Source organism: Bos indicus x Bos taurus, chromosome 1 (assembly GCF_003369695.1).
Source record: "Bos indicus x Bos taurus breed Angus x Brahman F1 hybrid chromosome 1, Bos_hybrid_MaternalHap_v2.0, whole genome shotgun sequence".
Classification (NCBI taxonomy): Eukaryota; Metazoa; Chordata; class Mammalia; order Artiodactyla; family Bovidae; genus Bos; species Bos indicus x Bos taurus.
This window is the reverse complement of record NC_040076.1, coordinates 35,816,785-35,839,928: the sequence shown is the minus strand read 5'-3', so window position 1 is coordinate 35,839,928 and position 23,144 is coordinate 35,816,785. Positions and strand designations below refer to the sequence as shown.

The window sequence follows — 23,144 nt, the reverse complement described above, 5'->3', positions numbered from 1 at the left end:
CAAAAAAATACTTTGACGAGAAGTAAAGAGTACTTACAAAGCAAGGCTACTCAAAACATATTGTACGTGCTCACATTCATCTGGGAATGATGCACTGGCTGATGTAAAACAACAAAGTGCCGTCTGAAGAACCTGAAGCTGTGGCAAAGGGACCTGCCATCTTCCAGCATAATCTTCAACCACCTGATAAGGAAGCAATCCAAAAAGTACATTATTAGAGAAAATGTTAAATTTGGATAAAACTTACCATATAAAACATTAGTTCAGCATGAACACAAATGATTTAGGAGGGAAAAAAGTTATTTATTGTTTGTTGTTGTTTAGTTGCTAAGTTATGTCCACTCTTTTGTGACCCTATAGACTGTAACCCACTAGGCTCCTATGTCCATGGGATTTCCCAAGCAAGAATACTGGAGTGTGTTGCCACTTCCCTCTCCAGGGGATCTTCGAACCCACATCTCCTACATTGGCAGGTGGATTCTTTACCACTGAGTCACCAGTGAAGCTTGTCTTTATTGTTTAGTTTCATTGTATACATCTGAAAATAAAATGAACTATTATCTGAAAATGTGGGAAAAAATTATAATATATAAAAGACCATATGGTTCAACTGCCAAATCTTTACCAAATGTTGTAATAAATGCTTTCACATCCTATGTCTAGCTTTTTTCCAAAGTACAAATTATCAAATATTAAAATAGCTAGACAGAAGATAGTAATAAATAAAATTAGAAATAAGCATCCATTATTATAATTTATATAGGACTGAACTAAACATTCTGGCAACAAATGAGTATTAAAGATATAGTGGTATGATACTCTTTCATAAACTGTACCATATTATGGGGAAAAGATTACAAAATAAAATCAGTCCTGGCTCTGTCACTTAACTAGTTTATGAATTTGGGTATGTCATCTACCTTCTTTATGCATTAGTTTCCTGATCATAACATGAAGATAACAATGCTTATCTTGCAGATTTACTCTAAGGCTAAACTGGGAACAATTTATGAGACAACAATTTAGAATTATCAATTGCTATAAAATGTTAATCATGATCTCTCACATGCAAGACTACTGTATGCAAACTATTATATTCTAGAAATTCATCTTATAAAACCAGTTGGCAAACTATGGCATGTAGGCCAAAGTCAGCCTACCACCATCTTTGTATGACCTACAATCTAAGAATGGGCATTACATTTTCAAATGGTTGAAAAAATATTTGTGATGCATGAAAATTACATGAAATTCAAATTTCAATATCCATAAACTCTTACTGCAGCATAACCAGGTTTATGCATTTACATATTATATAATCTATGGCTGCTTTCCTGCTATAACAGGTTGAGTCTTTATGATGAAATCATATGGCTAATAAAGTCTAAAATATTTAATATCTGCTCCTTTACAGAAAAAGCTTGCCAACTCCTGATTTAAAGCTGGTAAAACTAGAGAAGAGTAGAACAGCCATGAACATTTAGAGCTCAAGGACTTTTCATACTCATCACTTCCTGTTAGAGGTAATTTTCCATGGGTCCTTGTATTTCTAGTTTTAAAAGAGACCCAGACTGCCTTCATCCTTTCAAAGAAGTTTATAGGAAACAGCCTTGAAATACAGAGATGATGTCTGTCTTCAAAGCAATGGCTCTCTCTGGAGCAAAGGTCAGGCAGATATGCTTGCCCACTATTATAAAATATTGCTGTTGTTTGTTGTTGTTTAGTTACTAAGTTGTGTCCCACTATTCTGGGACTCTGTGGACTGTAGCCCACTAGGCTCCTCTATCCATGGGATTTAAGATTAGGAGTCACTTGACTCATTGGAAAAGACTCTGATGCCGGAAAGGATTGGGGGCAGGAGGAGAAGGGGACGACAGAGGATGAGATGGCTGGATGGCATCACTGACTCGATGGACGTGAGTCTGAGTGAACTCCGGGAGTTGGTGATGGACAGGGAGGCCTGGCGTGCTGCGATTCATGGGGTCGCAAAGAGTTGGACACGACTGAGCGACTGAACTGAAACTGAACTGAAGCTTGGATTCCTAAGCTGTGATATAAACATACTATGAGTTCAGGATTCACTTGGACCATTCACATTACCTTTGTGATACTTGAGAAGCAAAGGGAACCACCATGAACTTGAAGCTCATGTTGTTTGTTGTGCTATAAAAGTAACAAGAGTCTGCTATCTCTAACCCAGGAGTTTCACTTCTTTGGCCGGCATTTGTGAAACTATGGCAATCTACCTTAGATAAAATCCCTGACTTTTCACAGTTCTTTGACAATTCCAAATTTTCATACCAGGTGCTAGTATGTCTCTAATATTTCTAGGAACATGTGTGGATAAAGGAGAAAGCTAGAGAGCATCAGCTGTATGAACTTGTATCCCCCTTCTATTATCTAGTACTTCTTAACCTGGGAATTAAAAACTACTACTAACTATGATGATCCCAAGTAGGACAGATTTTTCCAAACCACCATAGGCAAAACAAAGGAGGAACATGTAAATGGTGGTTTCCTGGATTTAAATTTTCTCTTCACTAAAGTGTTTGACCAACTTTATTGCCTTTTTTTTTTTGGCCCACATAACACCTCTCTGGTGCCACATTAAAAATAGGTACCTAACAAACTCACATTTTTCTATCTTTAGTTTGCTCTAATACATTTCTACTTAGAACCTTATTCACTTCCTATTTATGGGCTGGGTTTATGTCCTTAGAAGAGAACCTTTCTACTTTTTCAGGTTCTATAATCATTGTAGCTTCCCTTATTCACCAAGATTCAGCTATTAATACCCCATCTGATCCATTTGAATCCAAAATAATAAAACTACTTGTGTGCAGTACTTCCAATAGGCTTCCCATAATACACATGAAGGAAAATAAATAAAACTAGTTGAAATTTACAAGCAGTTGGCCCTCAGTATCTGCAGAGGTTTGGTTATAGGATCCCGCAGTTCAGTTCAGTTGCTCAGTCATGTCCGACTCTTTGCAACCCCAAGGACTGCAGTATGCAAGGCTTCCCTTTCCATCAACTCATGTTCATCGAGTTGGAGATGCCTTCCAACCATCTCATCCTCTGTCATCCCCTTCTCCTCCTGACTTCAATCTTTCCCAGCATCAGATCTTTTCCAGTGAGTCAGCTCTTTGCATCAGGTGGCCAAAGTATTGGAGTTTCAGCTTCAGCATCAGTCCTTCCAATGAAAATTCAAGACTGATTTCCTTTAGGATGGACTGGTTGATATCCTTGCAGTCCAAGGGAGTCTCAGAGTCTTCTCCAACATCACAATTCAAAAGCATCAATTCTTCGGCACTCAGTTTTCTTTATAGTCCAACTCTCACATCCATTTAGATTACTGGAAAAACCATAGCTTTGACTAGATGGACCTTTGTTGGCAAATTAATGGCTCTGCTGTTTACAATGCTATTTAGGTTGGTCATAACTTTTCTTCCAAGGAGCAAGTGTCTTTTAATTTCATGGCTGCACTCACCATCTGCACTGATTTTGGAGCCCAAAAATATAAAGTCTCTCACTGTTTGCATTGTTTCCCCATCTATTTGCCATGTAATGATGGGAACAGATGCCATGATATTAGTTTTCTGAATGCTGAGTTTTAAGCCAACTTTTTCATTCTCCTCTTTCACTTTCATGATTCCAGCTTGTGCTTCATCCAGTCCAGCATTTCTCATGATTTACTCTGCATATAAGTTAAATAAGCAGGGTGACAATATACAGCCTTGACGTACTCCTTTCCCAATTTGGAACTGGTCTGTTGTTCCATGTCCACTTCTAACTGTTGCTTCTTGATCTGCATACACGTTTCTCAAGAGGCAGGTCAGGTGGTCTGGTATTCCCATCTCTTTCAGAATTTTCCACAGTTTGTTGTGATTCACACAGTCAAAGGCTTTGGCGTAGTCAATAAACCAGAAATAGATGGTTTCCTGGAACTCTCTTGCTTTTTTGATGATCCAGCAGGTGTTGGTAATTTGATCTCTGCTTCCTCTGCCTTTTCTAAATCCAGTTTGAACATCTGGAAGTTCATGGTTCACATACTGTTGAAGCCTGGCTTGGAGAATTTTGAGCATTACTTTACTAGCATGTGAGATGAGTGCAGTTGTGTGGTAGTTTGAACATTTTTTGGCATTGTCTTTCTTTGGGATTGGAATGAAAACTGACCTTTTCCAGTCCTGTGGTCATTGCTGAGTTTTCCAAATTTGCTGGCATAATGAGTGCAGCACTTTCACAGCATCATGTTAGGATTTGAAATAGCTCAACTGGAATTCCATCAGCTCCACTAGCTTTGTTTGTAGTGATGCTTTCTAAGGCCCACTTGACTTCACATTCCAGGATGTCTGGCTCTAGGTGAGTGATCACATCATCATGATTATCTGGGTCATGGAGATCGTTTTTGTATAGTTCTGTGTATTCCTGCAATCTTTTCTTAATATCTTCTGTTAGGTCCATACCATTTCTGTCCTTTATTGAGCCCATCTTTGCATGAAATGTTCCCTTGGTATCTTCTAATTTTCTTGAAGAGATCTCTAGTCTTTCCCATTCTATTGTTTTCCTCTATTTCTTCGCACTAAGGTTTTCTTATCTCTCCTTGCTAGTCTTTGGAACTCTGCATTCAAATGGGTATGTCTTTTCTCTTCTCCTTTGCCTTTTGCATCTTTTTTTTCCCTCAGCTATTTGTAAGGCCACCTCAGACAATCATTTTGCCTTTTTGCATTTCTTTTTCTTGGGGATGGTCTTGATCACTGCCTCCTGTAAAATGTAACGAACCTCCATCCACAGTTCTTCAGGCACTCTATCAGATCTAGTCCCTTGAATAGATCTTTCACTTCCACTGAATAATAGTAAGGGATTTGATTTAGATCATACCTGAATGGTCTTGTGGTTTTCCCCACTTTCTTCAAGTTAAGTCTGAATTTGGCAATAAGGAGTGCATGATCTGAGCCACAGTCAGCTCCTGGTCTTGTTTTTGCTGACTGTATAGAGCTTATCCATCTTTGGCTGCAAAGAATATAATCAATCTGATTTCAGTATTGACTATCTGGTAATATCCATGTTTAGAGTCTTCTCTTGTGTTGTTGGAAGAGGGTGTTTGCTATGACCAGTGTGTTCTCTTGGCAAAACTCTGTTAGCCTTTGACCTGCTTTGTTTTGTACTCCAAGGCTATATTTGCCTATTACTCCATATCTCTTGACTTCCTACTTTTTCATTCAAGTCCCCTATAATGAACTGCTGTGTAGGGCCACCCAAGATGGACGAGTCATGGTGGAGAGTTCTGACAAAACATAGTCCACTGGAGAAGAGAATCGCAAATCACTTCAGTATTCTTGCCTTGAGAACCCCATGAACAGTATGAAAAGGCAAAAAGATAGGACACTGAAAGATGAACTCCCCAGGTCGTTAGGTGCCCAACATGCTACTGGAGATGAGTGGAGAAGTAACTCCAGAAAGAATGAAGAGATGGAGCCAAAGCAAAAACAGCACCCAGGTGTAGAGGTGACTAGTCATGGAAGTAAAGTCCGATGCTGTAAAGAGCAATACTGCATAGGAACCTGCAATGTTCGGTCCATGAATCAAGGCAAATTGGAAGTGGTCAAACAGGAGATGGCAAGTGTGACATCGGCATTTTAGGAATCATCAAACTAAAATGGACTGGAATGGGTGAATTTAACTCAGATGACAGGATCGCCCACCCCATATCAAAATTTACAGATGCTCAAGTCCTTTATATAAAAGTGTATTTGCATATCATCTCTGAAATTACTTATAATACATAATACAGTGTAAGTACTATGTAAATAGTTGCAAGCACACAGCAAATCCAAGTTTTGTGTTTTGGAACATTCTGGGTCTTTTTCCAAGTATTTTTAATACACAGTTGGTTGAATCCACAGATGTGGAACTCACAGATATGGAGGACTGACAATCTTCTTACGCCGTTTAATGTCATGCCAGATACTAATACTGTACTATAATATTCACTGTAACACTTCTGTATAAATATTTTCCTTAAAATATATAAAACTTTACATTACATTGTCTTTTTATTCTGAAATGTTTCTCCTGCACTATAACTTATTAGTAAGCACTTAACTAATGAGAGCTGATCCCATGACATTATAATATGAAGGTACTCTACTCAGCTACTGTGCAGCGAGGAACACACCTTATTATATTTGTCATTTTCTTTGGTATTCTAATAAGTAACAGTTTTTACTGTCACTCTATAAAGAACTGCTGTATAGAGAATTACATACTTTATTTAAGAACATTAAAATACATCATCCAAATTACTACAGTCTGAAATGTGTTCCCCTAAAGTTCATGTATTGAATGATGTCTTAACCCCAGTGTGACTGTATTTAGAAATAGGATATTTTGTTATAGCAGCCAGGGCTGCCTAACACACAAATGTATAAAAATAACACAAACGCAGCAGTTTAAGAACCCCTAAAATATAAGGTGATCAACTAAAATAAGATTATGTTTCTTAACTGAGTTCTCCTTTTTTCTAACACAACAGTGAAGACTGCCAAACACTAGTTTGTCACTAAGCAAAAGAATCCCAATATCTAAATCCAGGTTATAATAGACTAATATCATTAACACAGTATCCAGGATGACTTTACTTCTATTAGCTGGCCATTCGCACCCATGTCACTCTCCTACCTGAAACCTCCCACTGTCATCAACATTATTTCATATATTTCACAGGTGTCAACAGAGCTGTTCACTAATGTTAATTTCATTACTTGCTTACAGTGAATCCACCCACTTTTTAAATCTAACATACCATGGCCATGATCTTTTAGTGGTTAGTACTCTGTCATGTGATTAAGCCACATCACAATCACTCTAAGAGCTTCAAAAAATGGTTATAATACATCCCAATCTATGCACTGAATAAATCTTTTAATCTTCTAAATACCTAAAATAAACATTGTAACAAATAGTCTTTTCCCTAACCCTTTCAGTATCATTAGGTTATTCATTTATAATATAGCTTATATACACACATATATTTATGTGTGTATATATAAATATATTTCCTAGCTCTGTCCATTGAGAGGGCCTAGGAGCAATGACACCTCAGTAGAAGTACACATACTTAGGACCCAAATCTTTGTTTCTAAACACTATTCTCCAATATCCTTGGGTCTCCTCACGCACAAAGAACTTGGGCTGCTCAAGCCCTCCTCCAGCAGAGATGGAACAGGGAAAATATCAAGATAAGACCTGAACACTTTGTGCTGCCAGAAAGTACTGAAATGCTGAAACAGTGATGGAATATAAGATGATGGGAGCCAACCTGAAGGCGCTCTGAGCAGTTAAAGCTAGAACAATTTGAGCAACAAAATAAATGATGGTATCCATGAGTCTCTACTGATAGAAATAATCTAATTAATCAATAAAAGTTAGGGATGAGACTGCTTTTCCTCACAGCAGAATACCAATTAATACGTATCAATAAAAAGAGAGAAACAGAGAATCACCGTTAGGCAAATACTATATATAGCAATGAATGTTGCAGACAAGAACCACAAATCTATGCTATTATTAGTGGGTGAAAAATTTGAGAAGATTTGCCATCTCAAAGCAATTCCCACAAGACTGTTATCAACTAAAAACAGAAAGATAGTATCTTTAAGTGGAGAAACCTCACAAACTTAACCAAGCCATCAAGGTAAACAGCATCAATAACTAGTAAAGCATACTATCATAAACCTCTTGATATGATGCTCCAAGAAAGACAAAAGCATTTTTGTGGTAATTTTGCCAAAAATGCAAAAACCTAATTCTAATTATGAGAAATCCTCAAACAAATCCAAACTATAGGATATTTTACCAAAAAAAAAAAAAAAAAACAAAAAACACACCACCCTGACCAGTACTCTTCAAACATGCAAAGGTCATGAAAGGAAAAACTGAAGAACTGCTAGAGAGTGGAAGACACTAATAACTAAACACAATGCGAGATCAGAAATAACATCCTGAAACAAAGGAAAAAAAGAGCAACAGTGGCAAAACTGGTAACTTTCTAATAAGGGCTGTAATTTACTGGATATTATACAATGTTACTTTCCTGAGCTTGATAAGTGTATTCTTTTCTACAAATATAAAATTAGTTCACTTTTTAGGTTTAAAAACAAAATTTTTTGTTCCAAACTTTCCCCTCAGATTTCAATGTTCTCACTTATTTTCTGGATGCTATTTCATAATATAAATACATTTACTTTCCTTATCTTATTACCTAACTACACACCAAGATTTACCCTCACCTATGGGTTTCATTTGTAGTCAGATAGAAAAATAAATCAGGTAGATTGCCAGCACTGTGGGGAGAATACAGGTTTTGGAATCAAGACAGATTAGGCTTTGTCATTTATTAGCTGTGTAACATTAGCGAAGTTATTAACCTTTTCAATCTAAGTTTGCAGTAAAATGAATTTAATATTAATCACAGAGCTATTGAAGAACTAAGGTAATATGTCAAAATCCAGGATAATAACAAATAGCTATTATTACCAGTACACTTTGTTTCAAAAAATAGCCAGCAAGCTTAAGCTTACTCTGGTGACTATTTCAATGCATCAGTATGAACTGGTTAACTGTTTCCAGATGTAAAATTACAACAAATTTTACTCACTGTTATTAGTAAGCATATAAGTCACTCACAAATAAAACCTATTCAAAAGCTATTGCTGAGTTTCAACTATTTTGTTCAATATTCATTGACAAATAAAGTATATCCTAGATACAGTAATACAAATAAAATAACTTCATGCCTGAATAGCTATTAATAGATTTTGGTACCTTTCAATTCTTCATTTGATTCCAAACTCACTAGGGAAAGCAATATACTAAATGCTCCCTGTATAAACATGAAAACTGGCATAAAACTTCCTGTGTAAACATTAAAACAAGGGAACTCCAAAATATGTGGAAATGTATATGAATATCAAATTAACATGTGGAGTGAACAGACCTCTTCATTTGTCTGCACCTGGTGATATCCACAGATGTGTGTGTACATGACAAAGTCTTAACTAGCATGGGCTAAGCAGAACCCTGCATCTGACTTCAATTTGGCATGGCCACTAAGGCAAAAGAAATAAAAGCAAAAATAAACAAATGAGACCTAAACTTTTTAAAAAGCTTCTGCACAGCAAAGGAAACCATAAACAAAAGGAAAAAACCTACAGAACTGGAGAAAATAAATGCAAATTATGTGACCAACAAGGGGTGTGCAAAATATACAAACTGCTCATACAACTCAATTAAAAACAAAAATCCAATCACAAAATGATCAGAAGACCTGAATAGACATTTTTCCTAAGATATACAGATGGCTAACAGGCACATGAAAAGATGCTCAATAAAGATAATTATAGGAGAAATGCAAATCGAAACAATAATGAGGTATCACCTCACACGTGTCAGAATGGCTATCATCAAAAAGTCTACAGGTAACAAATGTTGGAGAGGATATGGAGAAAGGGAAACTCTTCTACACTCTTGGTGGAAATGTAAATTGATGTAGCCAACATGAGAAACAGTGTGGAGGTTTTTCGAAAAACTAAAAATAAGAATACCAGGAAACTATTAGCAAGGTGAAAAGACAGCCTTCAGAATGGGAGAAAATAATAGCAAATGAAGCAACCGACAAACAACTAATCTCAAAAATATACAAGCAACTCCTACAGCTCAACTCCAGAAAAATAAACGACCCAATCAAAAAATGGGCCAAAGAACTAAATAGACATTTCTCCAAAAAAGACATACAGATGGCTAACAAACACATGAAAAGATGCTCAACATCACTCATTATCAGAGAAATGCAAATCAAAACCACTATGAGGTACCATTTCACACCAGTCAGAATGGCTGCGATCCAAAAGTCTACAAATAATAAATGCTGGAGAGGGTGTGGAGAAAAGGGAACCCTCTTACACTGTTGGTGGGAATGCAAACTAGTACAGCCACTATGGAGAACAGTGTGGAGATTCCTTAAAAAACTGGAAGTAGAACTGCCTTATGATCCAGCAACCCCACTGCTGGGCATACACACTGAGGAAACCAGAAGGGAAAGAGACACATGTACCCCAATGTTCATCGCAGCATTGTTTATAATAGCCAAGACATGGAAGCAACCTAGATGTCCATCAGCAGATGAATGGATAAGAAAGCTGTGGTACATATACACAATGGAGTATTACTCAGCCATTAAAAAGAATACATTTGAATCAGTTCTAATGAGGTGGATGAAACTGGAGCCTATTATACAGAGTGAAGTAAGCCAGAAGGAAAAACATAAATACAGTATTCTAACGCATATATATGGAATTTAGAAAGATGGTAACAATAACCCTGTGTACGAGACAGCAAAAGAGACACTGATGTATAGAACAGTCTTATGGACTCTGTGGGAGAGGGAGAGGGTGGGAAGATTTGGGAGAATGACATTGTAACATGTAAAATATCATGTAAGAAACGAGTTACCAGTCCAGGTTCGATGCATGATACTGGATGCTTGGGGCTAGTGCACTGGGACGACCCAGAGGGATGGTATGGGGAGGGAGGAGGGAGGAGGGTTCAGGATGGGGAACACATGTATACCTGTGGTGGATTCATTTTGATGTTTGGCAAAACTAATACAATTATGTAAAGTTTAAAAATAAAATAAAATTAATTAAAAAAAAAAAAAAAAGAATACCATATTACCCTATGATCTAGCAATTCCATTCCTAGGTATATATCTGGAAAGGAAAAACAAAACTTTACTTTGAAAAGATAAATGCACCCCAATATCCACAGCACTATTTGCAGTAACCAAGATATGAAAGCAACCCAAGTGCCCATCAACAAATGACCAAATTAAGATGAGACATATATATACAAGGCAATATTACCCAGCCACAAAAATATTAAAAAAAAAATACTGCTATCTGTAGCAATGTGGATGGACCTAGAAAATATTATGGTTAGTGAAATATGTCATAGAAAGCCAAATACTATATGATAATATTCCAAATACTATATAAGGAATCTAAAAAATAATACAAATGAATGTTTATGCAAAACATAGACTCACAGATATAGAACCAACTTGTAGATACCAAATGGGAGAGGGAAAGCAGGAGGGGCAAATTAGGGGTGTGTGATTAACAGATACAAACTACTATATATAAGAGATAAGCAACAGAATATACCATAAAGTGTAAGGAATTATACCCATTATCTTGTAATAACCTATATGGAATATAATCTGCAGAAATATTGAATCATGCTGCACATCTGAAACTATCACAAACTACTGTTAAGTCAACTATACTACAGTTTTAAAAAATCAGCCTGACCTGGCATGATGGTATTGCAGGTGTTGTTGAGGCAATAATTATATTTTGAATTTTTCAAATGTCCTTTAGTTATACACGTTTCTTAGATACTAGTAGGTGGAAATCTTTTTTTGTTCCTTCTGTCTGGTTTCTCAACAAAGTCCACAAGCCAAAGAATTAAACTGAAAAACCAGTTAAGTTCCATATGGGTCTTAGAACACTAGTGTGTGAATGTCTAGACTTTAAATTATTAATACTAGTCTTAGATGAGCTGACTTATTTTGATCCCTGTTAATTTTGTTCTCAGAGAAAAGCTCTTATATTCATGTGACTTGCCCAAAGGCTTCTAGAGTCACTGTCATATGATCTCTAGTAACTTCTGAGAATGATATGTACATGAACTTTTATTTGAGTTCAATGAAGATGTCCAGTGGATTTTATTAAGTGCAGAAATAAAGAAAGGTCAATCTTAATTATTATTTGGGGCATAAATCACTTTCCTAGACTGACGCAAAAGAAAAACTCAATGGAATTACTACACATTCAAAGCAGAAACTAAAAAGGGTTAACAATAACTTTAGATACCAGGTATGGTTAGTCTCAAGAACTAAATTTGTTTCTAAAAGGTGACTAACTTTCAATCAAAATAACAGTGAAAGAGTTAAAAAAAATAAAATAAAAGGAGGTCATGTTAAGATGGAAGAAAAGTGGGACTTTCTTAAGAATGAATTCAATTTCAGAAACTAAACTAGTCAGATATGAAAAAAGAAAACGAGAATATACTGATATATACCAGAACTATGCATTCTTAAAGATGGAATTGGGGGGGAAATGTATTTTAGCTGTTACTCATCAGAAAGGAAGAGTGACTGACTCCAAAAGTATCTAACAGAGGTACAGGAGGTAAACTGAAGCGTGGAAGTCGCAGTGAATCAGAATGGAAATCCAATTATGGTAAAACAGTATTTTAAAGAAATAGAAAATACATAATAAGAGTAAGTGTAAAAATCACACACCATGAAGACTGAGACTGCTATTCAGTAACATAAAATCTGTACAAATGTGAAAGGTTAAAAAAAAAAACAACTGAGAGATTATCAATGAATACCTGAAGCATTTCAGATTCGTTTCAAATTACTAGTTATTATAGGAGGCAATGTAGGATATGGCACAGTGTCACAAAGAAAAATGCCCCAGGAATTCAAAGTTAGGCCTCAGGGAATGGACAGGAAAAGCAAAACTGAAGAAAAGCAAAATAAGAGGTTAAACCTTGGTTTGATGTTGAGCTGGTAAGATTTCCTTAAATCTTGGAGATAAGAATGGGCAAAATCTGTTTCATGGTGAATGCTTTTCAGTAAATTCCCTATTCCTTGACTTTCATCTCTGGTATTACAGGAGATCTTACTGAAGATAACAGATAACTGAAGAATAATAAAACCTAAGCCCAAAAGCAAACAGAAAGGGAAAGGAAGACAGGAGGAACCAACTTAAGAATAGGCTAAAATATAAACAAAAACAGAAACCAACAATGTTTATATGAAATGGCATATCCTATCATTGCTGAAGGACTTTCCTGGTAGCTCAGAAGTAAAGAATCTGCCTGCCAATGCAGGAAACGCCCCTGGATCAGGAATTCTGGAGGAAGAACTGGCAACCCACTCCAGTATCCCTGCCTGGAGAATCCCATGGACAGAGGAGCCTGGAGGGCTACAGTCCATGGGGTCACAAAAAGAGTCAGACACAACTTAGTGACTAAATAACAACAATCACTGCTGAAAGGAATGTGACAAAAAGGAATGTTTACACTGCCAGTGAGGTAGAACAAATCATGCAAGGTCTAGAACAGTTAAAGGAGATCAAACCAGTCAATCCTAAAGGAAATCAATCTGAATATTCATTGGAAGGACTAATGCTGAAGCTGAAGCTCCAATACTTTGGCCACCTGATACAAAGAACTGACTCATTTGAAAAGACCCTGATGCTGGGAAATATTGAAGGTGGGAGGAGAAGGAGACGAGAGAGAACAAGATGGTTGGGTGGCATCACTGACTCAATGGACATGAGTTTGAGCAAGCTCCAGGAGATGGTGAAAGACAGGGAAGCCTGGCGTGCTGCAGTCCGTGGGGTCACAAAGATTCGGACATGACTGAGCGACTGAACGACAACAACAGAACAGTTAAAAGCAGAATAAAGAAAGGATTTAGAGGAGCAAGTGGCAGAAGACATACTATCTTCAATGAGTACAGACATCAGAAATATTAAAAGTAGCTTTATTTCATTATGGCTATTGTCCAAATAATACAAATATGTGGCACAAGAGGAGTGCTTTTATGATTTTAGCTCAATAGGCCTAAGAATTTCAGGGCAAGTGGCAAAAGTCATAGTAACACAAGGCTAAAAATGTTTTGGCACAGGCTGGGGACAGAGAAATCCAGAGACGAGGGCAGAACATCAGAGCTATGGTAATGGCAAGGCTCGAGTCTTGTGGAGCCTTGCAGAGATTGTACTTTGAGCTTTACACACTACAAGTAAGTGATATACTCTTTACAAAAGGCAGTAAAGAAGCTATACCACTAAACAGAATCTATACTTACTGTAGCACAGGAGTTCCAGGACAATACATAAAAAAACAGAAATTAAAAGTTTTTAATATGAAGGAAACCTTAAGAAAGAGACATCAAGTATGACCTGGTGCCTGGGGCTGTCATTCATGAAATATATAACTTTGCAAGACAGAAGATCAGAAACAGCTTTCAAGAAAGCAGAAATGTTCAGGTAAAGTGCTTCCACCTCTCAAACAATTATCATAAGCATAGAGTGGCACAACTGTTTGATGAGTGTTCCCAGTAAAACTTTACAAGTTATAGACACTGGCAGTTGCTATAACTGACTAGCACCCTGGTGAGGTTGAAACCAAAACTGACTTGATACCTTGATTTTTGTGCACCCATCTTTCCTTTAATATTCATCTTTAGTGATACCACTAAATCCTACTGGCAAAAGTGATGTGAGTCAACTGTACTATGTACTAAGTTCAAGGAATTACTACTGTTTCTCAGTTTAACGGGTGTTGGCTGGGTAGTGTAAGGAGCCTTTGCCCTACTGACCTTCTGGATTCTTAAAAAAGTATGGTTGGAGGTTAAATGATTTTCCTTTTGAGGTGCAAAAGAAGCCACTCCCAGTGAGAAGACAACCAAGCTACAGTTCCTGAAAACTCCCCAGCCCTAACCAGACAGGCACAATGGCTCTGATTAAGCAATATTCCAGGAAGGCAGAAATTTGGTATCTTAACCTGTTTGGGACTCTAGACTTTAATTTCTCTTAGTGAAATTAATCATAGGAGACCATTCATTTGATCCAAATGAAGTGTTTCTGGCAGACATAACAAGAGGCAGGAGAATACTTATTCAAGCTGAAGGAGGGGGCAAAAACACTAGAGTAGCTGAAGGTAAGTAGCAGAGACAAAAAGTAATAGGAGACAAGTTAAAAAGCTAGACAGAGGCTAGATCATGAAGCCCTGCAGTCCACTCCAAGAATTTTGGCTTTGACCCTAAGACAGAAAAACATGGAAGGTTTAGTTTAGAAGAGACCTCACTCTTATGTCTTTAAAAGGTAACAATAACCCTGTGTACGAGACAGCAAAAGAGACACTGATGTATAGAACAGTCTTATGGATTCTGTGGGAGAGGGAGAGGGTGGGAAGATTTGGGAGAATGGCATTGAAACATGTATAATATCATGTATGAAACGAGTTGCCAGTCCACGTTCGATGCACGATACTGGATGCTTGGGGCTGGTGCACTGGGACGACCCAGAGGGATGGTATGGGGAGGGAGGAGAGAGGAGGGTTCAGGATGGGGAACACATGTATACCTGTGGCGGATCCATTTCGATATTTGGCAAAACTAATACAATATTGTAAAGTTTAAAAATAAAATAAAATTTAAAAAAAATTAAGTAGTATCAAACAGTAACAGCATTAAAAGGAAAATAAACTTACAAATGATTGAACATATTATGTTTTTAAATGCAGATTTCCAAAATGTTCATGCTTTTGCAAGAAAAACAATATGTTACAAGCTAATAAATATATAACCCGACACACAAAAAAAAGGATCACTTGGCTCTGTGGAGAAAAGAACCAAGAAAACTAGAAGCAGGGAGATAAAATTTCCCAGAGGAAGGATGACTATGGCTTGGATCAAGGTCGTGACAGTGATTGCAGCAGTCAGATAAACTTTTTCTCCCTTACTAGATGATATGGTTTCTTGAAGGAAGGGGATGTGAACTTTTCCTTCTTTAATCTCCTATAATCATTAGGATGAAACTTTCCACATAGTACACAGCCAATTTTTTTTTTTTTTTTTTTAGGAATACCTTCTACAACACTTTATGTACCTAGATCTATGCCTAAGATAATTAAGGATAATTCAATAGATTGATACTAAGAAAAAATAAGTTATATATATATATATACTGTCAGACAGGCATATATGCAGCATTTTATAAATACCTATTGAGTTATGAGCACTTACTAGTTATTGAAGTTAAGTTCAAAATATAAAGAGAATACAAAGAATCTCAAGAGTTAAAGGGCAAAACATGTGGAATCTAAAACATGGCACAAATGAACCTATCTACAACACAGAACTAGACTCACAGACATAGAGATCAGGCTTATAGTAGGGGAGAGGACAGGGGAGAGGAGTGCACCAGGAATCTGGGGTTGGTAGATACAAACTATTACATATAGAATGGATGAACAACAAGGTCTTACTGTATTGCACAGGGAACTATATCCAGTCTTCTAGGATAAACCATAATGGAAAATAATATTTTAAAAGAATGTATATATGTGTAAAACTGAGTCACTCTGCTGTTCAGCAGAGATTGGTACAACACTGTACATCAACTATACTTCAATAAAAGAAAAGACTAGCAATTCAAAATAATAAAATTTTAAAACAATAATAAAAAAAAGGAGTTAAAGGACAAAATGGCTTCAGTTAATATAGAGTTTTAAAGAAACTACAAATAGAATATTTTTTTCAAAAAAATCAAGTTAAGAAAGGACTGCATAGTAAGAGTTAAGTCCCATAAAGGGAAGCAGAAATTGAATATTTGCTCTTCACAAGCATGGGATGAAATGGAGGAAATTAAAATAATAAAAAAGGATGAATGAGTTTTAAGATTCTAACTCAGTTCTACTTTTTTTTCAACTGCCTCCCCTCTTGATAAATTATATACACTCACTGTAGTAAATCTGGATTATTAAAAAAATCATCCATCATTTTCTGCCCACATATAACCACTATTAACATCTTGGTAATTTCTCTTTTCTAGCGTGTGACTTGGGGTTAGTTGCTTAACCTCTCTGAGTCTCATCTGTGCCATTCATAAAATGAAGATTAAAAACAGTACCTATCTCACAGGATTATAGAAAAGAATCAATAAGAAAGTAGCACAGGGGCTGAGATACTTTTTTTTGAAAAGGCCAGAAAGCTGTTTATGAGCCACACATTGTCCATCTCAACTACTTAACCCTGTTATATCATGAAAGCAGCCATAGAAAATACAGAAGTGAACGGGCAAAGTCCAATAAATTTTTATTTGCAAAAGCAGGCAGTGTTGCTTATATCACAGTGGCTTGCAGCAAAGGTTCATAACTTGTTGGTGTATCTGAATGACTGTGGTCTGTATTTGTTTAGTAAGATTTGAAATTCTTAGGAGAATCTGAGAAGAAAACAAAAACTTTACACTTGCTCACCAAGGAAATGCAAGTACACTTCTTTTGCAAATACTTTTAGAGTTCACAGACTTCCTGAAGTCACAAATGACTCCTATAGTTTATCTTCAAGAAATCCTGTCTCTAGTGAAGTAGCTCATTTGATTTTTATTTACAGCACCACCCCCCTCTAAAATACAGTGCATCTGGTGAGAATGGACCAGCCTATATTCAAACTGTATAGTCTTCCTACAAACAAATTTTTCCACCTAATTTTTTAGTCATTATATTTTATCTTCCTAGGTCATTATATAGTCATTGAGAACATTTTTTAAGGCTGAATAGTTTACGAGGTTGAAAAATGTTCAGCTGTTTTAGCTGTTCTGGTTGCGTTTTCATTTTCAACTCATTCCTTTAATTACAGTTAATATTACAATGAATTGCTTTATATCCAAATTTATATTTCTCAGAAATTAATGTTGTAAGTCAAAAAGTACAAATTATTTTTAATGTTTCTAATCTATTTTGATGAATTATGGTTCAGAAAGCTTGTGGTGATTTCTGCTCCCATCATTTGAACATGAGATATCCATTTCACCACACCCTCATTGTGTATGGAATATGACTTTACTGATGAGTTCTATAACCTGAGAGATCTTTGGCAAGTTTCCAAAACATGGCAAAGGATAATAAAGTCTAAAAATGCACAGCCACTGCTCTACGTTAGTAAAATTTCAAGATATTCAAGGTTAATCTAAATAATATGGAGAGACAAACTTTAAAATTTTAATCATTAAGAAAAACATCTGAAATATATTCCATAACCCTCCAGCCTTCAAACTACTAGGTTTGTAATCATCACTAACTCTTGCATTTTAAAAATGACCACTACAGTGAGCCACTGCTTCAGAGAGAAGCATATCCCATTCAAGTGGGTTGGGGGAAAAAATAAAAAGTTTGAAAATCACTTATTAGAGAGAACTTCTGATAGCTTAAGTTTAGTTTTTTTCTCTCTTTCGCATTCATGAACATCTTTAGTTTCTGCTGCCTTGAGTATTTTTAAATCACTACTTCCACTCAATAATTGCTTAAGTATAGTATATACTGATATATATGCACAGATACTATAATAGATACTGAATGCTTATTCCTAGATATAATATATATGTATACTTGAATGGTTAAGTATACAGGCTCTTGACAGACTGGCCAAGATTCCAATCTGACTTAGGCCATTTAATCTCTCTTAGTCTAAAATTTTCTAAACTTTAAAATGAGAATAATGGCACATACCACATAGGGTAGTGGATTAAATGAGACAGAAGAGGTAAAACACTTATCACAGTATCTGACACACAGAAAACACTCAAAATATCACTTATATTCATAAACTTCAATAAAATAAGTAAACCTTTCTGATAACTAAAAATATAACACACACATAGCAAATCATTGACAAGTGGTTAGTGAATATTTAAAATGTTTTAACTTCAGGGTAACTAAAACAGATATGGGTTAATTTTAGTAAACTCCAGTTATAGAACTATGTATTAGTAAATTGTGTACGTGTTTTATCAGAGTATCAAATACATACACACATAGATAAGGTACAAAGAACAATGTTGTGTACCCATCTATTAATATCTACTGATACAACTACTTCTCTAATTTCTTTCTCTTTTCACTTCTCTTTTACCATAAATGTAGCCAGAAAAGGAGGATGTCCCCTTCTCTCTCAAAGTTAATTAACTAATCAATTCTAGTGTATCACTCAACACTGAATAAATACAGCTCATCAAGTTCTCCATGCCTTTACCTACCCAGACAAGCCCTGAGGAACAAAAATACAGACTAATGGTCACTCTGTTCTCAAAATCAGCAAACTCAAATGGTTCTGCAGGTCAATTAAATCTCTCTCTTTAAGAAGCTACCATTTTAGACTTCTGTTCACTTTAAATCTCTAACCACCCCCATATACTCTCAAGAGATGAAGCTTCCACCTACCCCAAAACTCCTATACAAAGCACCTCTTCCATTTGTGCTTTGAATCTTATCATCCTTTCCCTTTTAGGATCTTATTTTACAGATTATCTCTTCTTTCATTATTTCTTCCTTTCAAATGAATCATTCTCATCCAATTTTAAGCACAACCAATTCTCAACTATTTTAGGAAAAATAAAAAAAAAAACTTCACCTTCAAGCCACAATTTCTCCAGTTTCCACCCATATCTTCCCATCTCCTTTATATCTATATTACTATTTACATCTTTGCTTCCCACTCCTCAAACTACTCCAGTCTGACTCCTGCTCCCATCAATTACATGAAAACAGAGCTTTGCTTAAAGTCACCAAAGATCTCCATGTTAATTCAATGGTTGGACCTCAATAGTTTTCGATGCCAATTACCATTCACTTCATCCTTCATTCTTATCTTCTGTTTCACCATAGTTACCTGGTTTTCTCCAAGCTCTTTAATCTTTCTCAGACTTATCAAGTCTCAATATTTCTAATAGGCCATTTAACTGTGGAGTTTCTTCACTTCTAAGTCTTTTTCTCTATATTATCTTTTTATGTGAGCTCATTCACATGCATGGCTTCAAATACCATCCACACAACTATGACTGACCAGACCTCACTTCTGAGCTCCGGATTATGTAAAGCCAATCATCTTTAAGATCTCTCCTTGGAGACACCTTAAATTCAACAAACTAAAGCAAAGAATCTCAGTCAAAGTCAACTTGCCCGAGAATGCAGGCGCCTGCATTTTATATATACTTTTTCTTCATAGACCTGATCAAAGTTATAGCTATACACTAAAACAGGGACAGTGCCTGTTTGATTATCACTATATGACCAATGCCTTATATAGTCATTCATCAGGATTTGGGAGACTGGTTCCAGGATCATTTCCAAAACCTCTACCCCACCCACAGATACCCAATCTGTAGGTGCTCAAGTGTTTCATTTAAAATGGTATAGTATTTGTATATAACCTACACATATTCTCCCAAATACTTTAAATCATCTGTGGATTACTTAAATACCTAATACAATGTAAATGCTATGTAAATAGTTGCCAGTGTGCAGCAAATTCAAGTTTTGCTTTTTGGAACTTTCTGGAATTTTCCCCCCAATATTTTTTCATCTCTGGTTGGCTGAACTCGGGGCTATAGAGCCATGGATATGGAGGGCCAATTTTATAAACAATAAGCATCAACCCTAACATCAATCACTTTTTTTTCTACTGTTTAAACACAAAGCCTTTCAACTGTTTTTCATGTTCACCACTGCTTTGGGGAATTGAAGGTATTAAGTGGTTGGTATATGAGTGTCAATATACTGAACTTTAGGATCTTATGTCACACATTATACAGATTGACCTCCTCTCATATTTAGTTGCCACCAAGTGTTCCACCACAGTGCTAAACAGGTGATGCTGATTGGGTCTCATCCCAGAGAGCTGACCTATTACTGAACAGAGTTTACAGCTGAAATGATGAACCAACCTGTCAGAGATAAGCTAAAAAATAAAGGTGATACATATTACATGGAAGCTGAAGACTTCCTTGTATTAGATTCCTTTGAAATTACAAACTGTAAAAATACTCTCCAAATCAGACTAGATATTGTAAAAATATAACTAGAGTTAGTATTTTAATAAATTATATTAGATTTCAAATGGCCTAATATCCTGCTCATTACATATTAATATATACTTTATTAAAACAACAACTTTTGGCTGCAAGCCATGTGATATCTTAGTTCCCTGACCAGGGACTGACCCCATGCCCCCTGCAATGGAAGCATGGAGTCTTAATCACTAGACTGCTAGGGAATCCCAATATACATTTTAAATAGCATATTAATTGACCATATTTTATTGATCATATTTTATTTTTCAAATACATATACACCTTTTACCATATCTTTCTTTAAAGTTTTCTTTTTTGCTTTTATTTGTAATTGCTAAAGGTATAGTTTATCAAATTTTGGCAAGAAAATAAAGATCAGTGCCAACAATAACAGTACAATTAGTGCCTTAACGTCTGTTTGGCAGAACTGTAAAATAATGGTATCACTCGAAGTTTTAAAGCAATGACTTCATTTAAAAGTATTTTCTTCTACCATTTTATCTACAAAAACTGAAATAAATTTCTTTAACCCAATGTTATGGGTGATTATTAGAAAGCAGTAATGAATATATATTTTAATGCAAGACTGTATATAAAGAAGTTATTTAAGTTTAGGCTGTCATTGGTTAACCTAAAATTATAAACCAATTCATTTTTTTTAAAAAAGCATTTCACATATTTTTGAGAAACAAAGGAGTTCAAATTTCATCATGCTCAAAATATTCTTGCATTTATTCACAGAAAATAAGCAATCTGTGAAATAGGGAGAAAATAAAAAGTTTTTTTATATTTTATTTTTCCTCTGATTATAAAGATAGTAGATTTAATGAAGCAAACACAAAAAAATAAAATAAATGTAAAGAAAAATATTCATCTATAAATATATCACTAATAAATTATCCACTGTTTACAATTTGATTTTTTTTTGGTCTTTTTATTTACAAAAGTGATATCACCTGCCTTCAGTGTCTTTTTCTGTTGTTATAATGCGACTAACAATTTCCCATATGAATAAATATCCCTTAAACAATGACTCTTAGGGGCTTCCCAGGTGGCTCAGTGGTAAAGAATCTGCCTGCCAAGGCAGGACACATGGATTGACTCCTGGGTCAGGAAGAGACCCTGGAGAAGAAAATCGGAACCCACTCCCATATTCTTGCCTAGGAAATCCCATGGACAGAGGAGCCTGGCAAGGCTATATTCTATGGGATCACAAGAGTCTAAACAACAACACATGACTGTTAGGAGAAAGGATTCCATTAAATTTAACATTTTCCTAACTTTTGTTATTAGCTAATTTTTAATAATGTGCTATTACAAATAATGTCATTATGAACAATTAGTAGTATTCAATGCATCACCGACTCGATGGACGTGGGTTTGGGTAGATTCCGGGAGTTGGTGATGGACAGGGAGGCCTGGTGTGCTGCGATTTATGGGGTCGCAAAGAGTCGGACACGACTGAGCGACTGAACGGAACTGAATGCTGAAAGTCTACCTTTCATAATTGAAAGAATTGAAAGTCAACCTGAAAGTCAACCAAAAAAAGCATACTGCTAAGTTGCTTCAGTCGTGTCCAACTCTATGGACTACAGTCCGCCAAACTTCTCTGTCCATGGGATTCTCTAGGCAAGAATACTGGAGTGGGTAACCATTTCCTTCTCCAGGGGGAAAGAAAAAGCATAAAAAATAGCAAAGTATTTAGCTCCCTAAATATAGCCAACAAGGTCTAGGATTCACTTTGTTTTGTTTTTCATTATTACAATAATTATAATAAATAAATAACATGGAGGTAAACATCATACTTGTTAAAAGAATTGCCAAGTGACTACTTCCGGGGACTATGTGGGGAAGGAACAGGACAAGAGTATGACCACTATTTTTTTATTATAATCTGTGGCAAAATAGGAAAAAGAAAAATAAAAACACAAACAAAAAAAGGTTGCCTCTACAATATCCATTCTTATTTTCTTCCTTCCTTATTAACAGAATCATGTGAAAGTAAAAGTTGCTCAGTCCTGTCAGACTCTTTGGAACCCCATGGACTTAGTCCATGGAATTCTTCAGTTCAGAATACTGGAATGGGTAGCCTTTCCCTTCTCCAGGGGATCTTCCCAAGCCAGGGATCGAACCCAGGTCTCCCGCATGGCAGGCAGATTCTTTACCAGCTGATCCACAAGGGAATCATAGGCATGTGTTTATCCAGGAGAAAAATACAAAAATATATCGTAACATTCTTTTCAGATGGCACTAGCTAACAAGATGGAAATCAAAGCTACTGAGTAGAATTTACAGCAAGATGTTTTTGGCTTACCCCAGAGACACCCCATTCCTGCTACATGGAACTGAGATTTGATGCTTGGAACTTCAGCAACTATTTTGGATCATGAGGCAAACTTGAGATAGACGATAAAGATGACTAGTAAGAAAGAACAAATG

At 36.0% G+C, this 23,144-nt stretch overlaps 1 protein-coding gene and 1 long non-coding RNA gene across 3 annotated transcripts in view; one reads left to right on the top strand and one right to left on the bottom strand.

The window, feature by feature from the left end:
* The window catches only part of LOC113899765, a 77,871-nt gene extending 64,888 nt beyond the window's left edge, over nt 1-12,983 (top strand). Inside the window, exon 3 of the long non-coding RNA XR_003512987.1 lies at nt 12,744-12,983. This is a non-coding gene — a long non-coding RNA (uncharacterized LOC113899765). The remainder of the gene's footprint in view (nt 1-12,743) is intronic.
* Nucleotides 1-23,144, bottom strand: part of ZNF654 (zinc finger protein 654) — an 87,479-nt gene that overhangs the window by 58,620 nt on the left and 5,715 nt on the right. For both annotated transcript variants that reach the window (XM_027552787.1, XM_027552764.1), the window contains exon 2: nt 38-183. In XM_027552787.1, coding sequence (XP_027408588.1) covers nt 38-183 — 146 coding nt within the window. The remainder of the gene's footprint in view (nt 1-37; nt 184-23,144) is intronic.